Consider the following 18158-nt stretch of genomic DNA (forward strand, 5'->3'; position numbering starts at 1 on the left):
TATATAACTTACAAGAAATAAAGCACAAAGGTACTTATTTCTATAAAAATATCTACCAGTGGACCCGCGAAAGAAAAATTAAACAAGTTTATTTGTTAGACAAACTAAAAAACCTACCGACTTTTAAATTCATTTCGCTACAACTTTTAAACGGTTGAACCGATTTTGTTCAAACATATCTAAGAACCACCGCATAAAAATTAGCTATTTAATAAAAAAAAACCGCAGCCATATCGGTTCACCCGTTGATGAGCTACGGTGCCACGTACACAGACAGACAGACACACTTAGCTGTCAAACGTGTCAATCTTATAACACCCCTCTTTTTGCGTCGGGGGTTAAAAAAGAGGCATTGGCACGTACCTGTATGTATGTCTATGTTCTACACAACCAGATTTCCCTTTGTCCGAGCCAAACTGTTTTCTTGATGTGTCATCAATCTTAATTATTGAGATCGCATTAATTGAATATGTTGTTCGATCTAAACACAATACACTATTAAACTTGGTAATTTTGCTTTCAAGTCTAATAGCACTTTGTTGGTGATAGCTGTTGGGTTACATGTTTGATATAAATGTTTGTGAAAAATGAAGATTTTGATTATAGTGTTAATCTTGATTAAATATGCTAATGCTGGTGATCCAACACCGATCGTTTTATGGCATGGAATGGGTAAGTCAAATCTTATTAATCCATACTAATATTACAAATGCGAAAGTCTGCATTTGTAAATTTTGTATTAGGTTAATGAGCCAATGACAGAGTTAGTCAAAATGTAGTTAAGTAATTATCGCAACTAAACGATTACTCGCATAAATTAAAATCATGACTGATAAAAAAGTCTAAATTCAAATTCTTTTTCATCTGAGCGTTTCATGTTTATTAATTATAAACATTACTAGGAAATAGGATATTTTGTCCGGTAGGTGACACCTGCTGCGTAGTCTACAGCGTCGGAGGATATAAATATTTGCTTGAAAAAGCCATACCAGGAGTCTATGTCATGTCTATAAAAGTTGGAAGTACAACATTCGAGGACCTGTACAATAGTTACTTCATGGACCCTAACGAGCAAATTAAAAACGCTTGTAAGACGATAGAGGAAGACCCCAAGTTAAAAAACGGATTTAATGCTATCGGCTTTTCACAAGGAGGTCAATTCCTGTAAGATTTTTTTATGGTATCTTTTCCTTTTTTGTCTCTATTTACAGTATCTACTTATCTGGTCTGATTTAGCAGACAAGTAAGCTGTAAGAGTAGGTAATTATAAAAATAGGTGTCAAGTCCCGTATGTATGTATACATACCTACATATGTATAGGTACACATGTATACATACCTACATATGTTTAGTTTTTTTTTCGCGCTTCAATTCTTCTTTGCGAGTCGAAGAGTTTAGAACATTATTTTTCCTTCTGTAATGAATTTACAGATTTTGCATTTTTAAATTTGATTTTATTCCGTTCATTATTTATTTTAATATTGTTCTGTATTTTAATATGTTTAGTCGAGCACTTATACAGCGATGTGGCCACAAAATGGGGCGAGTCAAGAACCTGATCACCCTTGGCAGCCAGCATCAAGGAGTGTACGGAAGCCCTCACTGTGGAGCCCTGGTTGTCAAGTCCTGTACTTACATACGCGAACTCATCGATAAGGCTCCTTATGCACCGTAAGTTTAAAGTTACAGTTGTGTGAAATAGGTACCTACTTGTTTGAAAGTTGTAATAATTAGATTTTTATTGAATACAGATCTAGGTACCTAGTAATCACGTCTTTATTTCCTTAAAAGGTAGATAGAGGCAATATTTGTCTCTGAAGGTTAGTTAAAATTTGGTTATAAAGCGAACTTATTGGTGGAATTGAGATTCTGAAATACTTAAAGACAGTTTCCATCGCCTATGAGAATAATCTTGTGAAAATAGAACTAGCGATTAGCAACCATATCTGCTTCTCACGGTATAGATACAGACACATATTAGCTGTGCGTATATAATGATTTAAGTATATTATTAGTTTTGATATTTTTTTCAGTTGGGTCCAACGCGACCTCGTCCTAGCTACATACTGGCACGAACCGCTCCATGAACAAGAATACAAAAATAACAGCATTTTTCTCTCGGATATCAACAACGAACTGTCTATAAACCAGACGTATAATGATAACCTGAATAAATTAGACCATTTTGTGATGGTCATGTTTAACAATGACACCGTCACCCAGCCTAGAGAGAGCTCTTGGTTTGGGTTCTACAAACCTGGACAGGATCAAGTTTTACAGACTTTGCAAGAGTCTGATCTATACAAAGAGGTAATTACTCTAAGAGTCAAAGAGTCCAAGAGTCCATTCCTGAAATAGCTCATATGATTGACGATGATATGTATGGCTTATGGTCAGAACAAGGTAGGGTGACCGAAAGTGGACCAGATTTATGAATCTATCTAGCATTTGAGGTCTATGTTATGAGCTTCGACCGCTTTCGGTATTGTGAGATACAATTGTCCGAAACATTTAAATTTCATGAGTACTTTATGCTAATTTGACCATAGATAAAAATGCACATGTTAAAAGCATAGATTTAGTAAGTACTTGGTTTTACGGAGTACCTACTAATTCCATGGTTAAAGCCAACCATAGATAGATGTTTTTTGATCTGACACTATCTGACATAAATGTTAACAATAACACACTCGATATGATGATGAAGAGTAACACTGACACCAGAAAGTGCTCGAAAGATGTGAAAAAATAACACGAAAAACGTTTTTTCAGGACCGCATCGGCCTTAAGAAAATGGACGAGGCTGGAAAACTAGTCTTTCTATCGACTCCCGGAGATCATTTGAGGGTTTCGAAGAAATGGTTCATTGAAAATATCGTCAAAGTTTACTTATCTCCACAATAGTTCATATTTCTAGCGGATTATTCCATTAAAATTTAATTAGCTTCTTATCTTACTAAATAAGTTGGTCAAGTATATTGCAGTTGTGTAATGTAATTGTAATAGAAATTATCTCAGATGGGTTGAAAATTTATTAAACATTGTTAAGTTACTTAAACGAGAACGGCTTATAAGATATCTACGATATCTAGCGCCTAAGTATCTTCCCCTTAATTTAATACTTATATTCTGCGGGTTGAAAATGGGAACTAAGTAATAGATAATCCGATCGAAGATTAAACTTTTTCGTCAATAACGATTTATTTATATTTCAGTAATAACAACTATGTAACATACATTGCACAACAAGAACACCTAAATCACAAACATTCAAATTCTAACCGCATATTTCTCAACAACACTTCAAACATAATAAGTGTGAATGAAACCTATTCTACACTTCTCACATTTTCGCACTTTTGGATTTTTCAAATATTAATATAATGGTTTCAGGAGAGATTTCATTGTTGGATATGTTTTTAGTATTGATGCAAGTTCGAAGCGTGATGTATTTCTATGAAGTAGGATTGGCTTCCGAGCTTTACGTCGCCAACGTTGGTTTCATAGAAATAAGTCGAATCACCACGACACGTAGCTTGCTTCTTTACACCTTAAGGGGTCGCCACAGAGGCAGGCACAATGATTTCATCCAAGTGATCTTGAATTGGCGATCTCTATTAGGAGGAGACATAATCTCTGGACACAACGAGCCAGGCGCCATGGGCCAACTGCTGTCTACATGAATTATTGTTGAACATTTGTGGTTAGCAACCCCTTTCTACTCATTTCTCCCAATATCACTCGATGAGGCTCTCCAATTCGACCTGCCGTTGCTTCCTCGCGATCCTGTCCGGTCTGTCATCGGTCTTGGCGTCCACGTAAACCCTGACGAGACAGTTGTACTTGGAGCTTCGCTTGACGAACGGAGCGTGCGGGCCTCGCAGCTTGTGGAGAGGAAACTTCACGATACACTGCATCATGTTGCGCTCGGCGATTTTGTAGCTGAAATATAATAAATAAATATATTAGGACAAATCACACAGATTGAGCTAGCCCCAAAGTAAGTTCGAGACTTGTGTTATGGGATACTAACTCAACGATACTATATTTTATAACAAATACATATATAGATAAACATCCAAGACCCGGGCCAATCAGAAAAAGATCATTTTCCATCATGACCCGACCGGGGATCGAACCCGGGACCTCTCGGTTCAGTGGCAAGAACTTTACCACTGCGCCACTGAGGTCGTCATAATGAAATTTATATGGTAGATGACCATGTATATCGTCGACTTTATGTTATATCAGGTTGTTTCGTAAATTGGACGTTTACCAATTAACCGGCAGCTGTGACCGGGGCCTACTCGCTCCCGTCGGAATTTGGGGTTGACAGTTGCTTTCTGTTTCCCGAATTTGTATAAATTAATCTAGGACCCACATTTGTTAATTGACGTCTTTGAAGAAAGCAGTTAAGTCGGCAGTAGACTTAATTAGACTGATATAATTTAATTATTATTAAATATTAATTTAATTATTATTGATTTAATTTATATTATTAAATAGACTTAAGTGGGCAGTTAATTTTTGACGTCAATAAGTGACATTGTCATCCTAAAGTTGAATAAAAAAAAATTTAATTTGAATAAACTTTCCTTTGTCAAAAACGGTCCAAACGCGATCTTTACATACTCGCGTTTAAAATATAGACATTGTAATTATTTTTTGATGCCATAGGTCCTTGGCTAAATCCAATATCATACAGAGAAAAAGAAGATTTCTTGTTTAAAGACGCCCACTTGCTACCTATAAGATTTAGTATTGCACTCACTCGTAGGAATTCAAGCAATCCATCCGGATGACCTTGAAGCCCTGATCAAAGGCTGTCTCCCGGGCCTTCTCCACCATGGTCACCGCCAACCCCTGCCGCCGGAAATCTGGCAGTACCGCCAACATCTTTATCTGAAATATGTATGTAATGCAAACATTTTAGCTTATCCTAGAATTGTTAAAAAACATATCTCACCAACTACCATAGTCGTCAACTCTTGTTTGAATAAAATATGGACTATTTGCACCACCATTTTAATAGATGTGGCGTAATTACCTCAAATATTTTCTGTTGCTTGAACACTTCCCACAGATTGGGGGTCTCCTGCATCTTAGCCGTGAAGTTGAGGAAGTCTTTTGTATTAGGATCCTGTAAAACAATTACCTATTTACAACAAGCAACACATTATATTGGTATCGTATGTTATTGAGTCGTATATAAAGGCATTTGATATGCCTTTCACGCCTGCCATCATAAAGAATTCAGGAGGCAAGTAAACTTTTACACACTTATATAGCTGCTAGTGCTAGTGCACGTTTTCTCACAATATGACAGGAAATGATGAAATAAATCTCGAACAAACTCTGAAACGAATGGACAGACTTTGTCTTGTTAAATAGATCAATAAATTTGTAGGTAAATAAAGTATATGATATAGGTACGTCACCTCACTATCCCATTGCTGAGATACCCTTACCTTAGGTATATCTTGCGAAAGTGGCGGTCGTTTGAAAGGCTCTTATTAACTTGTTATTACCAATTATTTATTTTATATTCCTATAGACTAGAAAATCTATTTTACCTGTCGATAGAAAGCATAGGTCCGCAGATTCCTGGAGTCCACGGGAGCGCTCGCGAACCCCACGCATATACCCGCTGTTTTATCGTCTTCGGTTTTCGCTAGTAACGTGTTGCCTGAAATTCAGAATTTATAAATGTCTGTCTACATCCATTAACGTTGTATCACGGGTCTGATAGATACAAAAACGTGCACAACACACACAGAACCGTAGACAAATATCTGCGGAATCACGGGTCTGATAGATACAAAAACGTGCACAACACACACAGAACCGTAGACAAATATCTGCGGAAACAAGTACCCAGTAACTAAGAACCCAACCCAGAACCACAGAATTTCCGGAACAGTGCTAGTTGACCTTGTTAAAGTCAAATAATTACTTTGTCACTTTTCATGTCATAATATATACAGCATTTCTCAAAAAGCTACAAACTAGTAACCTTGTTTCAATATGCCGATGAGATACTCGTCCAGGGCCTTGTCAGCGGTCAGGTCCATCTTTCTGGCCTTCACGATCACGTGCTCCCGGAGACAATATTGCTTCATCAGCTCCACCGCCAGCTCGTGCTGGTTGCTCGTCACAGGCATTATTGAGAATCTCTCCGATTGCTGACAATAAAATGATGGATGATGTAGCAACATTTTTCTTTAATTGCCCTAAAATAAAGTCACTTTAATTTTCTTCTTTAATGAGTCGCTAACTCATCGACACAAACAAACGCTGCGTGGTTTGCGTAATTCGGTAACTGTAGTAAGTATGTATTGTAAAACCTGTATTTAAAAAATACTTTTTTAAAGTTATGATGATGAGATAAGATTAATATTATTTCATATTTTTTTCAAAGTTTTATTGTCTACACGGAGATCTCGTTACATTCAAATCTTGCCCATGCGACATACATAAATATTTAGATAAATTTTTAAATCAACAAGACAAGCGAAGTACCTATATGTTTACTTCGAGACAAACAGTAAGAACAGCTCAAGAAGAACATTCGGTTACAACGTTCAATCAAAACATACAATGCCGTTACTATCCCTTGTGGGTACAAAGCCATGGATAAATTCGATGGCTACACCAGCTGTATTGCAGAATTGAGATTAAATTGTAAATAATTTGCTAGCCCATCGCCTAAAATAAAGACCTAGTTTAAACCTAGTTATTCCTTTTTTTAGGCCTAGTTATTCCTTTCCCGTGATATATCTCTTATAATCTGCGCAGAAATGAAAGACAAAATATATTATCTAGTACCTAAATAACTTGTTTGACTCACCTTTTCTTGAAACAAAATATCTTTGTAACCGAACACACTGTGGCATTTCCGTATTTGTTTGGATATCAAAGATTTGGAAACACTTGTCAACATTATCGATGAACAAATCATTTTTAGCCCTGTTTTCGAGCAAATAAAACTATTAATTTAAAATATAAATTTAAAAAATAAGCAAATGCTAAGTTTTTTTTTACATCGAAAAACACTGAAATTTAATAATAGCTGCCAAAAATCCTGACGTTGTCTCTGCAAAAATAGAAGAATAAAAAGAAGGTTAAGTACAATATAGTGGCCAATATTGATAAAAACAACATTGTCCTCCGGAAACACAGAGGTGATAGAATTCTACAAATAGACTCGATCATAGTTGCACTTCTAAAAACGTTCTATTTGTTCTAAGGTTTGGTTGAAATCCCATAAAATTGTGTTATAAAACGCCTATTTAGAAGTACATTATTAGGTACATAAATATAGGTGCTTTGTATAGAATTGAAAAATAATGATATTCAAAATTTACTTAGAAAATCGGGTTATAAGTATTAATATGTTTGATATAAAATCATGCGGTTTAGTTATAACATATTTATTGATGATTCTATGTTTAAATGATGCGTGTCTATTAAAAAGGGATAAGATTAGCGCTCTTATATTCCAACAATCCTACGAATATTATACCTAAATGCGAAATCGAATCGAAATCTGAGGATGTGTGTATGTATGTAAGTACATACATATGTACTTATGTATGTTTGTTACCTACTCTTTCACGCAAAATCTATTGGACCGATTGTTATGAAGTTTGGTACACAGATAGAATATTGTAACCTGAAATAACACATAGAGTACTTTTTATCTAGTATTCCCACGTAAGCGTAGCCCCAGAGCACAGTTAGTACTATATAAAGTAGAGAAATAGGCTACAATAAAGTAAAAATTACGATTTTTTTTTATTGCGAATGTAGGCAAAAAGGTTTGTATTCTACGAAACCAAATTATATAAAATTTTAATAGACAAATTAAATACCTATAACTACCATATAAACATCCAATAAAAAGTGTTTAAGGTGTAGGTATGCTATTATCGTCTCCTATTAAAATTAGCTAATTTAAAACCATTTTCAAGTTTATTCCAGTTGCACCATGCAGTAACATTGAATACTATGTTGATATTTTTTACTATATTGGGTAAGCATTATCAAAATACTTAGAGACGCATATGAGATTTTTATAGAAATTGTGCAGGGAATCATTACATACCAAAACAGATTGTTTTCGACAATAAGATATGTCATTAATTTTATTTTAAGGGGCAGCATACCTATTTATGCCAGGCAGTAGTATCCACTTCATTGATATTCCTTCAATAACGCAATCTGACGATTTCAAATACGATGAAGACCCTGGTGACCCTGAATCTACAACAGTTTCTTCATCATCAGTACCAGAAATTCGAAGGTTTTTACGTCAGTCACAAGATGCTATGAAAAAAATTGATGAGGAACACGATAAAAATTTGAAGACTAAGATATCTATATTGGTACAGCAGACCATTCATGACACGACAAAGAAAATTGAAGCTATTCAACAAATAAAAGCTGAGAATCGCGACAAGGTCTCGTATAAGGCAGGATTTCTGATAAATCTGGTGAAAAAATCCAAAGATGTTGTCAATGAGCTGTTCAGTGTTGGGGTGAAGCATAAAGATGATTGGAAGGCTCTAGAGCAAATGAAGACTTACGAACTACTAGTTCACGCTAACGTGGATACGGACAATTTGGTCAAACAATTAGTGGACATACACACCTCTGCAAGTAAGAAAGACAAAACATTATGAAAAGTTTAACATCTGAATCTGTGGGCCTAATCCTTTTGCCTTAATATAGAGGTAATTAGGTCATATCATGCACGTGTGTGTCCTGCAAGGTGTTATACTGAATCATCATCATTCGTCAGAGTTTTTCCTCGGTTCCTTCCTGAGCCATTTAGCATTCGAAGCCCAACGTCCGCTTTCCTACTTTTTTCTCTTCACGCTTTCACGCAGTCTTGAGCATCCTTCGTTGTCAGACCATTGGTACGCAATCATCCTTGACGACATCGAACCCGGTCACAGACTATTTACACGATGAAAACGCTTTCGCGTATTTTTCCTCTCTCTCTCTCATATAAGCGCATTCCCAGTTGTTTTCCAGGAACAGAATTTCGAAGGCCTGGATCCGCTATCCCCTTTCCCCTTGGTCTCTTCGCTTTATGCCAACACTGGATTCATGGGACCGAGGCTGCCATTTTTTCTCAGTGGTCACCAACCACGACATCCACATATTTCCCCATTAAGTACCTAGTGTTTACGATAATGTATTAGGTCATAATTAGATAATAGTATTTTTTGCGTGAATAAAATAAAAACACAATATTTGTCATTTGAATAATAATCCCTCCTTCAACATACTAAACACATAGCTCCAACAAATCTAGTCTCGCAGCTCATCGTAAGGTTTAATTTCCGCAGAAATCTTTGAACATACAGAGATGTATCTACTTGTATTACCACTAGGCATTGAAGAAGACGCCATTCTTTAAACAAAAAAATGAGGGAGCGAAGTAAAAACCAAGGTGAAATGGAAATGTATCCATACGTATTAGAGGTGCATTTCAAACCGCGCATTGTACACCTTAAATAATGAGAAAAGGCGTTCCATCTTTTCCAGTCTGTAATTATTTCTTAGACAAGGCATGTTCGCGGAGGCACCTGTGATGAGGACGCTAGTGCATTAGTTGATGACGTCATAACTCGCCAATATACCTGTCTCGCATACAGCCTGTAAGACTTTGAAAAATAGGTGTGATTTTCTGATACCTATTCAACTTTCTTAAATATTTTTAACGATGCAGTATGTAATTAGGTATGACTTATTTGTATTTTAGATTCAAACTGTCTATCGCATTCTGTAATCATTTCTCGGATATATTATTTTGAGAGCATAAAACATTGGCTGAGTACATCTACTTAACCCATCTTATAGAAATTTCGGTGTACAGGTAAGTAAAGTACCTATATATGAATAATTAAGAGCATGGATGCGTTTCATGTCCCAAATTTCATTAGAAATTCACGGGCGATACACCGCGAGCAATAACTAACATTACATAAACTTATCAAAGTGTAGATAAAATAAAACCGGAAAGCTTCTAATTAAAAGAAGCAAGTTACATACTAAATAAGTGTATGTTTGTATGTGCAACTCTTTTTCAATTTACGTAACAAACATACCAAAACAATGGAGTGTAGGTAAACGTGAAATAGACATATGGCTTAGGGCTGTCGTCACTTCACAACCCTTTGAAGATAAATAATTAAGAATCCCTTTAAGTTGAGCGCAGAAAATGCACCAATACCTACACCCCTACATTACAAAAATAGCAATATGTATTGTTACTGCTAAACCCTGAACTGTGTATAATCAGGCTAATATTCCAGCTAATCAGAAACAACTGTATGAAACATACTATACATGAGTATATATATTGGTATACAAACAGTATAAAACAGAATGAGCAAACAGATGAGAGAAAATTTATAATAATAAGATTTCAGCACGCTTCTGTCTCTTCTTTATTTATAATATTTTTTTTTTATTATACGAATTCAGATGGCACAAGTAGGTACAATATGAATCTTTTTCGGATTTGAATCTTTCAAACGCAGGCAGCTACTCACCACTTCAGACCTTCACCGCTTCTTCATTTCTTCACCGCTACAAACCATTCTTCAAAACTGGCAGCCCTGATCTGAGTAGGAAGCCACGTAGTGATTGCTTAATTGATCATTGTTTCGGCAGTTGCTGTAAAATATGAGCTCACTGGACGCAGATATACCCATAGCATATTGTGGATATGCTTGGAGCAGGATTTTGTAGACATCCGTAGCGACTGTGTTGAAACTGTACACAGAATTATCTAAAAAATTAGGCACCCTTCCAGAAAGAAAAGTTGCCTATATCTTCCTTCAACACTTTCATCATATCACAATTTTAATAAACTATGTTCTAGTCAGAAATTTCCATTCCTCGGTACATTATTTCGATTTATTTAAAATCATAATATACTCGTAATATGTATCAAGTGACCCAACATTTGCCTTCTTCTACATTCAATAGTTTTAGTACAGCTATGTTCGCTTCTAAATTTTAGTAACTGCGATGAAACAGCAAGCTACTTTAAGTAAAATGGAAATATAGTAAAAAGAAAACGGAAATATAGTTAGAGTAGCTTTTGCTCGCGGCTTCGCCCGCATTAGTTATTCTGCGATAGCGGAACACAAACTTTCACCTACAATAGTCAATTGGGGGTTGATTTTTGAAAAAAAAATCTACCCTATGTTTGAACGGTCCAACGGTGTAGTCGTGTAAGCGCAATAGACAGACAGACTTTCGCATTTATAATATTAGTATGGATTTTGTAGAGTTAATCTACTCGTATCGGCTTAGCACGGCCGATTTAAGAGATAGCCAGGAAATATTCTAATATTTGATAGCCTACCTATCCATATTATTCTTTCTCCACTGTCCACTATGCATTCGGCAGAGCATCGTTCAGACTAGACAGCAACCGCCGCCGCCCAAATTCTTTATACAGCGATGCGCAGAATTTGATCCTGTGAGATTTTGTAACATTCAGGCCCGAGAGCGAGATTCTCATCCTTGCGAGTTGGTCGCATTCGGTGTTGTAGTGCCCCGAAGCCCATTACATCATAAAAATAAATGTTGAACATCTGGCTGTGATTTTACAACAAATAGTCTGCCTGATGTCAGCCATCTTGAGAAATGCCAGGTCTCTGTGTCTTAGTCGTCTCGTACGTCATCCATGGAGGATAAGGAGTTGTCCTATTCTAGGGCGGCGCCACACACCCATTCACATGTCTGGGTTCGCTGACGGAAGCTCAAATTGGGCTCGTAATAAAATAGCCGCAGAGTTCTAGAAATAATTCCATAGTTTAGTCATAGCACAACGACTCCGGTTTGTAAGTATATGAATTAATTTGATACATTTATTATTTGATCTAAATATTTATCACTTACAACATTATACATGGGGTACATTAATCATTTTTGGGCAACAAATGTTCATTCATTTATATATTACTTGTAGAAAGCTACAGAAGACAGAAAGGTTTAAAATAACAAGTATCAACTCCACCTGGTCCCACAGTGGTCAGCGACTTGGCCGGCATCTTCCGTGCGGCAGAATTCGCAACCAATTGTGGTATTAAACAATAGAACCTCTTAGGGAGACGTGGACCATTGTGCGAGACAAGCCATTCACTACGCAAGTACATTTTCGTGAAAATCGCTCCAAAAGGGGTAGGCAAATTTTGAAAGAAATATACTTAAGTTCTACACACGTCGACTATTTTTGATACTAGAGCATTTGCTTCGAGAAGCTGTGGCGATATAATGGTTAAGACGTCCGCCTGTGAACTGAAAAGGTCCCAGGTTCGAATCTTATTCGTGCCACGTGGGTTTGTATATGACTTACTGACTTTTGTATCGTAGTTTTTATCGACCAATACTTGCTTCCGGTGAAGAAAAACACCGTGAGGAAATCTGCACTCTGATTGGTTGTCAACTTGTGTATGAAATGGAGAAGGCAATGACAAACCACTCCATTAATAGTGCCAAGAAAGTCGTTGTGTGTGTTTCGTGTTCCACATAATGACCACAACCCTCAACCATGAGGAATACGACTATGAAGAAGACTGTACACTCTGTCCTTCTACGTTCTTAATTAATAATTGTTGTTAATAAAATAATATCATTTAAATATGTATAAAACATACATGTAGGTCGTTATATTTTTAATCTTGTACGATAACAACAAAAAATATTCCAATCATCAAAAAGCTGATTTTAATTAATTAAATTCATTGAATGCTAAAACATCACTTGCTTTCAATGATTCTCAGACAAAGCCTAAAGTGTATTATTTTATAGACAAATCGAAACATCGGAAATTAATCTGATATATCAACCCTACAATCTAAAACAACTTGCAAGCCTTAAAATTGAGTAGTAAGGTTGAAAATGGTTTGGCTCTTGAGTGAGAATACGTTCATTTTGAATTTAGTTGCGAATATAATAGGGGATGGTAGGGGGCGTGTCCGTGGCTCGTTGCAAATATAATCAAGAACAGAAGTGGCATGGGAGAGTTCAATGTTATTTTAATTTGAGATGTATTTGTAAATCTGAATATTTGTTGCTTACCTATAATAATGGTAATTAAAATAATAAGGTCAAATATTGATACGGGACTCAAAACGATATGCTCTACCTATTTAAAAACATACTATATGTGTTTCTCAAATTGGATGGGGGAGTTATCGTCCAATTTGAGAAACACCTCGTTTAGTAAGAGCGAAGAAAAAATGGGCGGCGGCAAAGTGAATTACCAAGGTCTTTATTAATTTTCTAATTATGCACTTAAATATATTTTTTAAATTTACATTTGTATGTCCATCTTGCCCAGATTCGTGCATCTTGGGAGATCTTATGAAGGGTACAAAACATGCGCTGAACAACAGAATTTTATGCCAAAATAATTTAAGCTAGCAACAACTACCTATAATGTTGCAAATTTCAATTAGAACGGTCGACTCGACTAAGAAGAAGCCTTAACTTTTGTGATTACTTATCATAATAAAGGCGCCTCCACCACACCTTTGTTCACTAATCAACGCTACTTCACGTCTGGGCACAGAGCCCTCTATCACAATGCCGCTATTACATTTGCTCAATAATTGCCGCCCGCTCCCGCCCCGACCAACCCCCATTCACCCAATATTAATTCCATCTCGCTCCCCTAAACGATGCCAGAACGGGACAGCAGTCAAATTGATTCATTTGTGATTCAGTGATGGATATGATTTCTGCATGCGTTCAATGTACAGGTGATTGAGGCCGGATAGAATATTGCAATTGTACCTTTGATGTATTTATACCTAATTTAATTTGTCTATACATTACCTAGATTTATTCAATAGACCTAGATCTGCAATTGATTATTATGAAATAGAATAATGTCACGTCTGAATTGGTTATTTCAATAGTAGGTACTTTGATATCAAGACCGCTATTGTTATGGCTAATAAATTTATACCCAAACAATAATGGAGACCCTTTAAATTATCGCCGGAAATAAATTTAATCCACTAATCCAGTGGATTCATCGGACACAGTACGACAACCAAAAAGCCAGTCATCTGGAGTAACAAATATATAATACACAACTTATCTTTAACCTTCTAAGTACGTGATTTTGAATCAAATTTAACTCAAATCTATTAATTTAATAGCGCCTTTATTTATAGCCACCTTTTACCGGTCGCTTTCCTCAAAGCTATTTGAATTAAAACGCCTATCTGGCTTTAGCTCTAAAGATTATTGTACACAACCTGGTTAGTCCTCAGTTAAGGTGCAAATTGACAGCAAGCGACGTGTAGTGGTACTGCGATTTTTATTGTACCGAACACCGTTTAATTTTTACCGTGTGTATATTTTATTATACTTAATAAAAATCGCATTATGATGCTTCGAACACACATAGGAAAAGCAGCTTTGACAGATTTCTTTTTCTGTGGAATAACGCTTGCAACGATCTAGTCATATTTTCATTACGAGTTTCGGATTTTATTTAAGTCATCGCATGTATTGCTTTTACAATAAAAATCGCATCTAAATAAATTATGTCTCGATGTGAAGTCGCTATTTTCATAGTAAATAGGTACATATTTGGTTAAAGATGCTTTGTTAAAAAGTTTGTGTCGCCGAGGTTTCATGTCGCCGTTACATGTCGTCGCCCGCTTCGAACCTATACCTTTAACAGGCTTGCGGCGCGCCGGCTCTATTCACAGAGTAATCAGCTACTGATTAAAACCCAACCAATTCTAATTAGCCTCTGAAAACGTTAATTTACTCGTTAGTCTGCTAAATGTTTTATCTGGACGGTTCAATCAAGATATTGAGATGGTTTGTGAAATAATAGCTGTCGCCCGTAGCCCGTAGTTGTGAATGTTTGACCTCGAGTCGTTATTTATACTATCAATTCCAAACATAATTTCATCAAAATCGGCTCAGCCGTTTAGGCGTGAAAACTTGCCAGGTAGATAGATTTTTGGAAATATAATAATAGGCTAACTACGCTAGCTTTGCTCCCGCGGGCTTGCCAGTATATAAAGTATCCTATGTCACAGAGAAATATTAAATTGTTATAATATATCCTCGTAGAAGAGAGAAAATATTTAAATGATAGCTAAATTTAAGATTATCCATGAAATATTTAATTTTGTTTTGGACAGAGCGAAAAAGGTGTTTATAGGCTCTACATTAAGACCACCCCATATCACATATTTATAAAGTTTCATAAATTATTTTAAATTTGGTTATAAAGTTACGAAGTATTGATAAATTAGGATATTTAAAAAATATATAGGTATACTAGCAGCGCCCCGGGGCTTCGCTCACGTGGAAATTTCTGGATAAAAAGTATTATATCAGGTTATTATTACTATGTGTTATTCCAGGTTATATTCTACCTGTTATCTACCAAATTTCATAACAATTGATCCAGTAGATTTTGCGTGAAAGAGACAAACACACATACATACACACATCCTCACAAAATTTCGCATTTATAATATCAGTAGGATTATCTTTGCAGCTGTGTTGAACCCTGAAAACCTGTGGCAATGGAGTTTGATTTCGAACGAATTCTTAATTATTCGGATCAAACGAGTTCGTGGCGAACACGGTTATTTTGAGGAGTGCGAACAGGTTTTTTTTAACCTTTTTGGTTTTTCCAACGTTGGGCTAACTTTTACGAGTTTTTCGTCGATGGGGTTTTCTTTAATTTTGCTAATTGAGTGGACGGTGGTCGTGTGGTGTGTAGAACTTTAGATATAGCGATACTCGTGTTTTGTATAATTTCTAGTGTGAAAGCCCTTTTCTATGAGAACGTATTGAACGAGAAAAATCATATTAATTAATTACAATATAACAACCTATAAAACTGATTTTCTTACTATACGCAGCTAATTTGAACAGCACACTCAAGTAAAACAAGTAAATAATGAAAAAAAACACCTTTTGTTAAAATCTAGCGAAATCCTGGCGCATTATTGTGCGCTCTTTAACAAACTGCATTCGGAATTAAAATTTTTCATTCCGCCTCCCAGTGGCGTAGCTACCGGTGGGCGAGATGGTGCATTGCACTGGGGCGTCCAAGTTCAGGAAGTTGCTTTTGCCCAGCAGTGGGACTCAAACACCTAATAAAAATAAAAATAAAATGAGTTTCGTATTTTTGAATCGTTCTATGTCGAATGATTTGAAACGAGTGATATTGTTTGATAGGCGATCGTTAGCTTTAATGTCAAAAGCGACAAAGATGAAGTTTAAGTGACATAGGATGTCGATAGATTTCTTCGGTGTGTCACAAAATCAAATATAGCGCAGGGGTGCTCTCAGATCTTGTGACCAGCTACCGTTTTTCTTCGCGCATCCATTCCTATATGCAATTAGACGGTAACTATTTGATTCAAATAGACGAATTCGCTGAGCGTGGAAACATGACGTGGAAACTTAACTATCCCACTTTCTGTACCATGGTGGACCTCTACAAAGCGATAAAAGTGGCTACATACTGGTCTCGCATTATATAAATAGCCATAATGATTTTTTAAAAAGGTAACCTAAAACATGCAGAGCTTTAATATGAATCACTCCTGAAGGGTTGTAAATGGGCGAAAAACTAAATTAACGCTAATGAAATCGAGATCAAACAAGTAAATTTACACAGCTGCTTAGATGAGTTGGGCGTCCAATTATTTTTTGCCCAGGGCCTATATATTCTGCTACGCCACTGCCGCCTCCCCAGGACTTCGTACATCACTTTTGATATCCACCGCAACCTAATTGGTATATTTTGTGGGGGTACAATGGCTGGCTGCACGTTCATTCGTTTTGCCTACCTATTGTAATTTTATTCTTTTTTGTGAATCTCGAAATGAATCTTTCACAAAGACGAGTTTATAGATGTTAACTACGTAGCTTTTACTTACTTATACTAGATCGATTTTATAAAGGTCGTTAATTTTGTGTATTGGACTTTACTTGTACCCTATAGAACTAAACATAAGTATTTCTTTATGTGCGTCCCTTGATTAACCGGAATCAAAGTGGCTAGAATCTGTTCTTTGTAGGTATATATGTATGTTTAAATCTATTTTTAGCTGCAGTTCATTTACGCTAAGACACTTTTTAATCTCAACAAAAGTCGCCACGAGCCATAACACAAGTTTGCAACAACACCTTGAATAACAATAGGTGAAAACAATGTATTTCCCACTTCTCCGCCGTGCGGCCAAATGGTGAACGTACAACCTTTTAAGAATTACCGCAGGTGACAATGCGGCGAGGGGTACGATGACGTAATCACCTAATGCACTACAATGTGCTTGTTGCAACTAAGCTAGTCTCGGCCTTAGAGACTATGGATATGTCGTTGCCGACCCTATATGAATCAATTCACGCCCTTTTCGAAGAGCTCCATGTCGTATAATCACTACGTTACCCAAAACAGATGCGGAACTAGGTATTTCAACCCGTTTTGCATAATGTATGTAAAAATTAGTTTCAATTCGATTTTGTTACATTCAGTTTCAAATATTGATCATTCCCGCATATCTGATTGAATAAGCTGCGGGCGTTTCCAATCGCCATTATCCAAATCGTAGATAGAATCTTCTTGAGTCGAAATGGCAGTCAAATTATATTAATTTTGACCTGAAAATGATAAGTGTCCATAGTGTGTCAGGAGAGTGACAAGTTAAGCCGTGGACACTAAGTTCCTCTATTGAATTGAGGAGCCGACGTTTAGACAAAATAAAGAATAAAAAGGTGTGTCTGACACCTAACGAGCGAATGCTCATTCTATCCTCACTCTGGCTGTCCACCAAACTCAAACTCAATAATTTATTGCATCTCATGTAACATAGGTAAATATACTAACTTAGCTCAGACATTCAAGAGCTCTGTGTGAAAAAAAAATGTTATGTGCATGTGTCATACGTCTGGCCTAGCGTTAGGTTATAGGCATTGGTGAATAGACAGATTAGACATATAATGAGCTTGTATAGTAAAAACACACCTTAAGACATGATTACAACCACTATTCTACAGGGACCGACTAAATCTTTGCCAGCCGTTTCCACACCCTAGGGATCATTGTAAATCACAGGTGCAAGACTGATTACTTCTCCGGAGTC

The 18158-nt window shown here is 36.4% G+C and overlaps 3 protein-coding genes across 5 annotated transcripts; 2 read left to right on the top strand and 1 right to left on the bottom strand.

Moving 5' to 3' along the window:
• Positions 1-461: 461 nt before the first annotated feature.
• On the top strand, positions 462-3196 carry LOC128673179 (palmitoyl-protein thioesterase 1-like). 2 transcript variants are annotated; one of them, XM_053750848.2, is made up of 5 exons: positions 462-672; positions 903-1164; positions 1507-1671; positions 2034-2310; positions 2773-3196. In XM_053750848.2, exons 1-5 carry the CDS (start codon positions 588-590, stop codon positions 2902-2904), a joined length of 921 nt encoding a protein of 306 aa, XP_053606823.1. In that variant the 5' UTR covers positions 462-587; the 3' UTR covers positions 2905-3196. The 2 variants fall into 2 exon arrangements, with proteins under 2 accessions (XP_053606823.1, XP_053606824.1); XM_053750849.2 differs by having other exon boundaries at positions 483-672; positions 927-1164.
• On the bottom strand, positions 3172-7238 carry LOC128673180 (uncharacterized). 2 transcript variants are annotated; one of them, XM_053750850.1, is made up of 6 exons: positions 6848-7238; positions 6014-6182; positions 5574-5686; positions 5048-5140; positions 4772-4902; positions 3172-3942 (listed from the first exon to the last, which is right to left on the bottom strand). In XM_053750850.1, the coding sequence occupies exons 1-6, from the start codon at positions 6956-6958 to the stop codon at positions 3738-3740; spliced, it is 822 nt and encodes a 273-aa protein (XP_053606825.1). In that variant the 5' UTR covers positions 6959-7238; the 3' UTR covers positions 3172-3737. The 2 variants fall into 2 exon arrangements, with proteins under 2 accessions (XP_053606825.1, XP_053606826.1); XM_053750851.2 differs by having other exon boundaries at positions 6014-6230.
• Positions 7239-7903: 665 nt separating this feature from the next.
• On the top strand, positions 7904-9249 carry LOC128672961 (uncharacterized). Its single transcript, XM_053750502.1, has 2 exons — positions 7904-8032; positions 8155-9249. Exons 1-2 carry the CDS (start codon positions 8008-8010, stop codon positions 8679-8681), a joined length of 552 nt encoding a protein of 183 aa, XP_053606477.1. The 5' UTR covers positions 7904-8007; the 3' UTR covers positions 8682-9249.
• Positions 9250-18158: the final 8909 nt, after the last annotated feature.

Source organism: Plodia interpunctella, chromosome 10 (assembly GCF_027563975.2).
Source record: "Plodia interpunctella isolate USDA-ARS_2022_Savannah chromosome 10, ilPloInte3.2, whole genome shotgun sequence".
NCBI classification, from domain to species: domain Eukaryota; kingdom Metazoa; phylum Arthropoda; class Insecta; order Lepidoptera; family Pyralidae; genus Plodia; species Plodia interpunctella.

Coding starts and splice junctions, on each gene's coding strand:
- LOC128673179 (XM_053750848.2), top strand. CDS start 588: ATGAAGATTTTGATTATAGTGTTAATCTTGATTAAATATGCTAATGCT. Junction 1,165..1,506: donor TCACAAGGAGGTCAATTCCT/GTAAGATTTTTT, acceptor TAATATGTTTAG/TCGAGCACTTATACAGCGAT. Junction 2,311..2,772: donor AGTCTGATCTATACAAAGAG/GTAATTACTCTA, acceptor ACGTTTTTTCAG/GACCGCATCGGCCTTAAGAA.
- LOC128673180 (XM_053750850.1), bottom strand. CDS start 6,958: ATGATTTGTTCATCGATAATGTTGACAAGTGTTTCCAAATCTTTGATA. Junction 5,141..5,573: donor CCTATGCTTTCTATCGACAG/GTAAAATAGATT, acceptor ATTGTTTTACAG/GATCCTAATACAAAAGACTT. Junction 3,943..4,771: donor GATTGCTTGAATTCCTACGA/GTGAGTGCAATA, acceptor ATTATATTTCAG/CTACAAAATCGCCGAGCGCA.
- LOC128672961 (XM_053750502.1), top strand. CDS start 8,008: ATGTTGATATTTTTTACTATATTGG. Junction 8,033..8,154: donor GATATTTTTTACTATATTGG/GTAAGCATTATC, acceptor TTTTATTTTAAG/GGGCAGCATACCTATTTATG.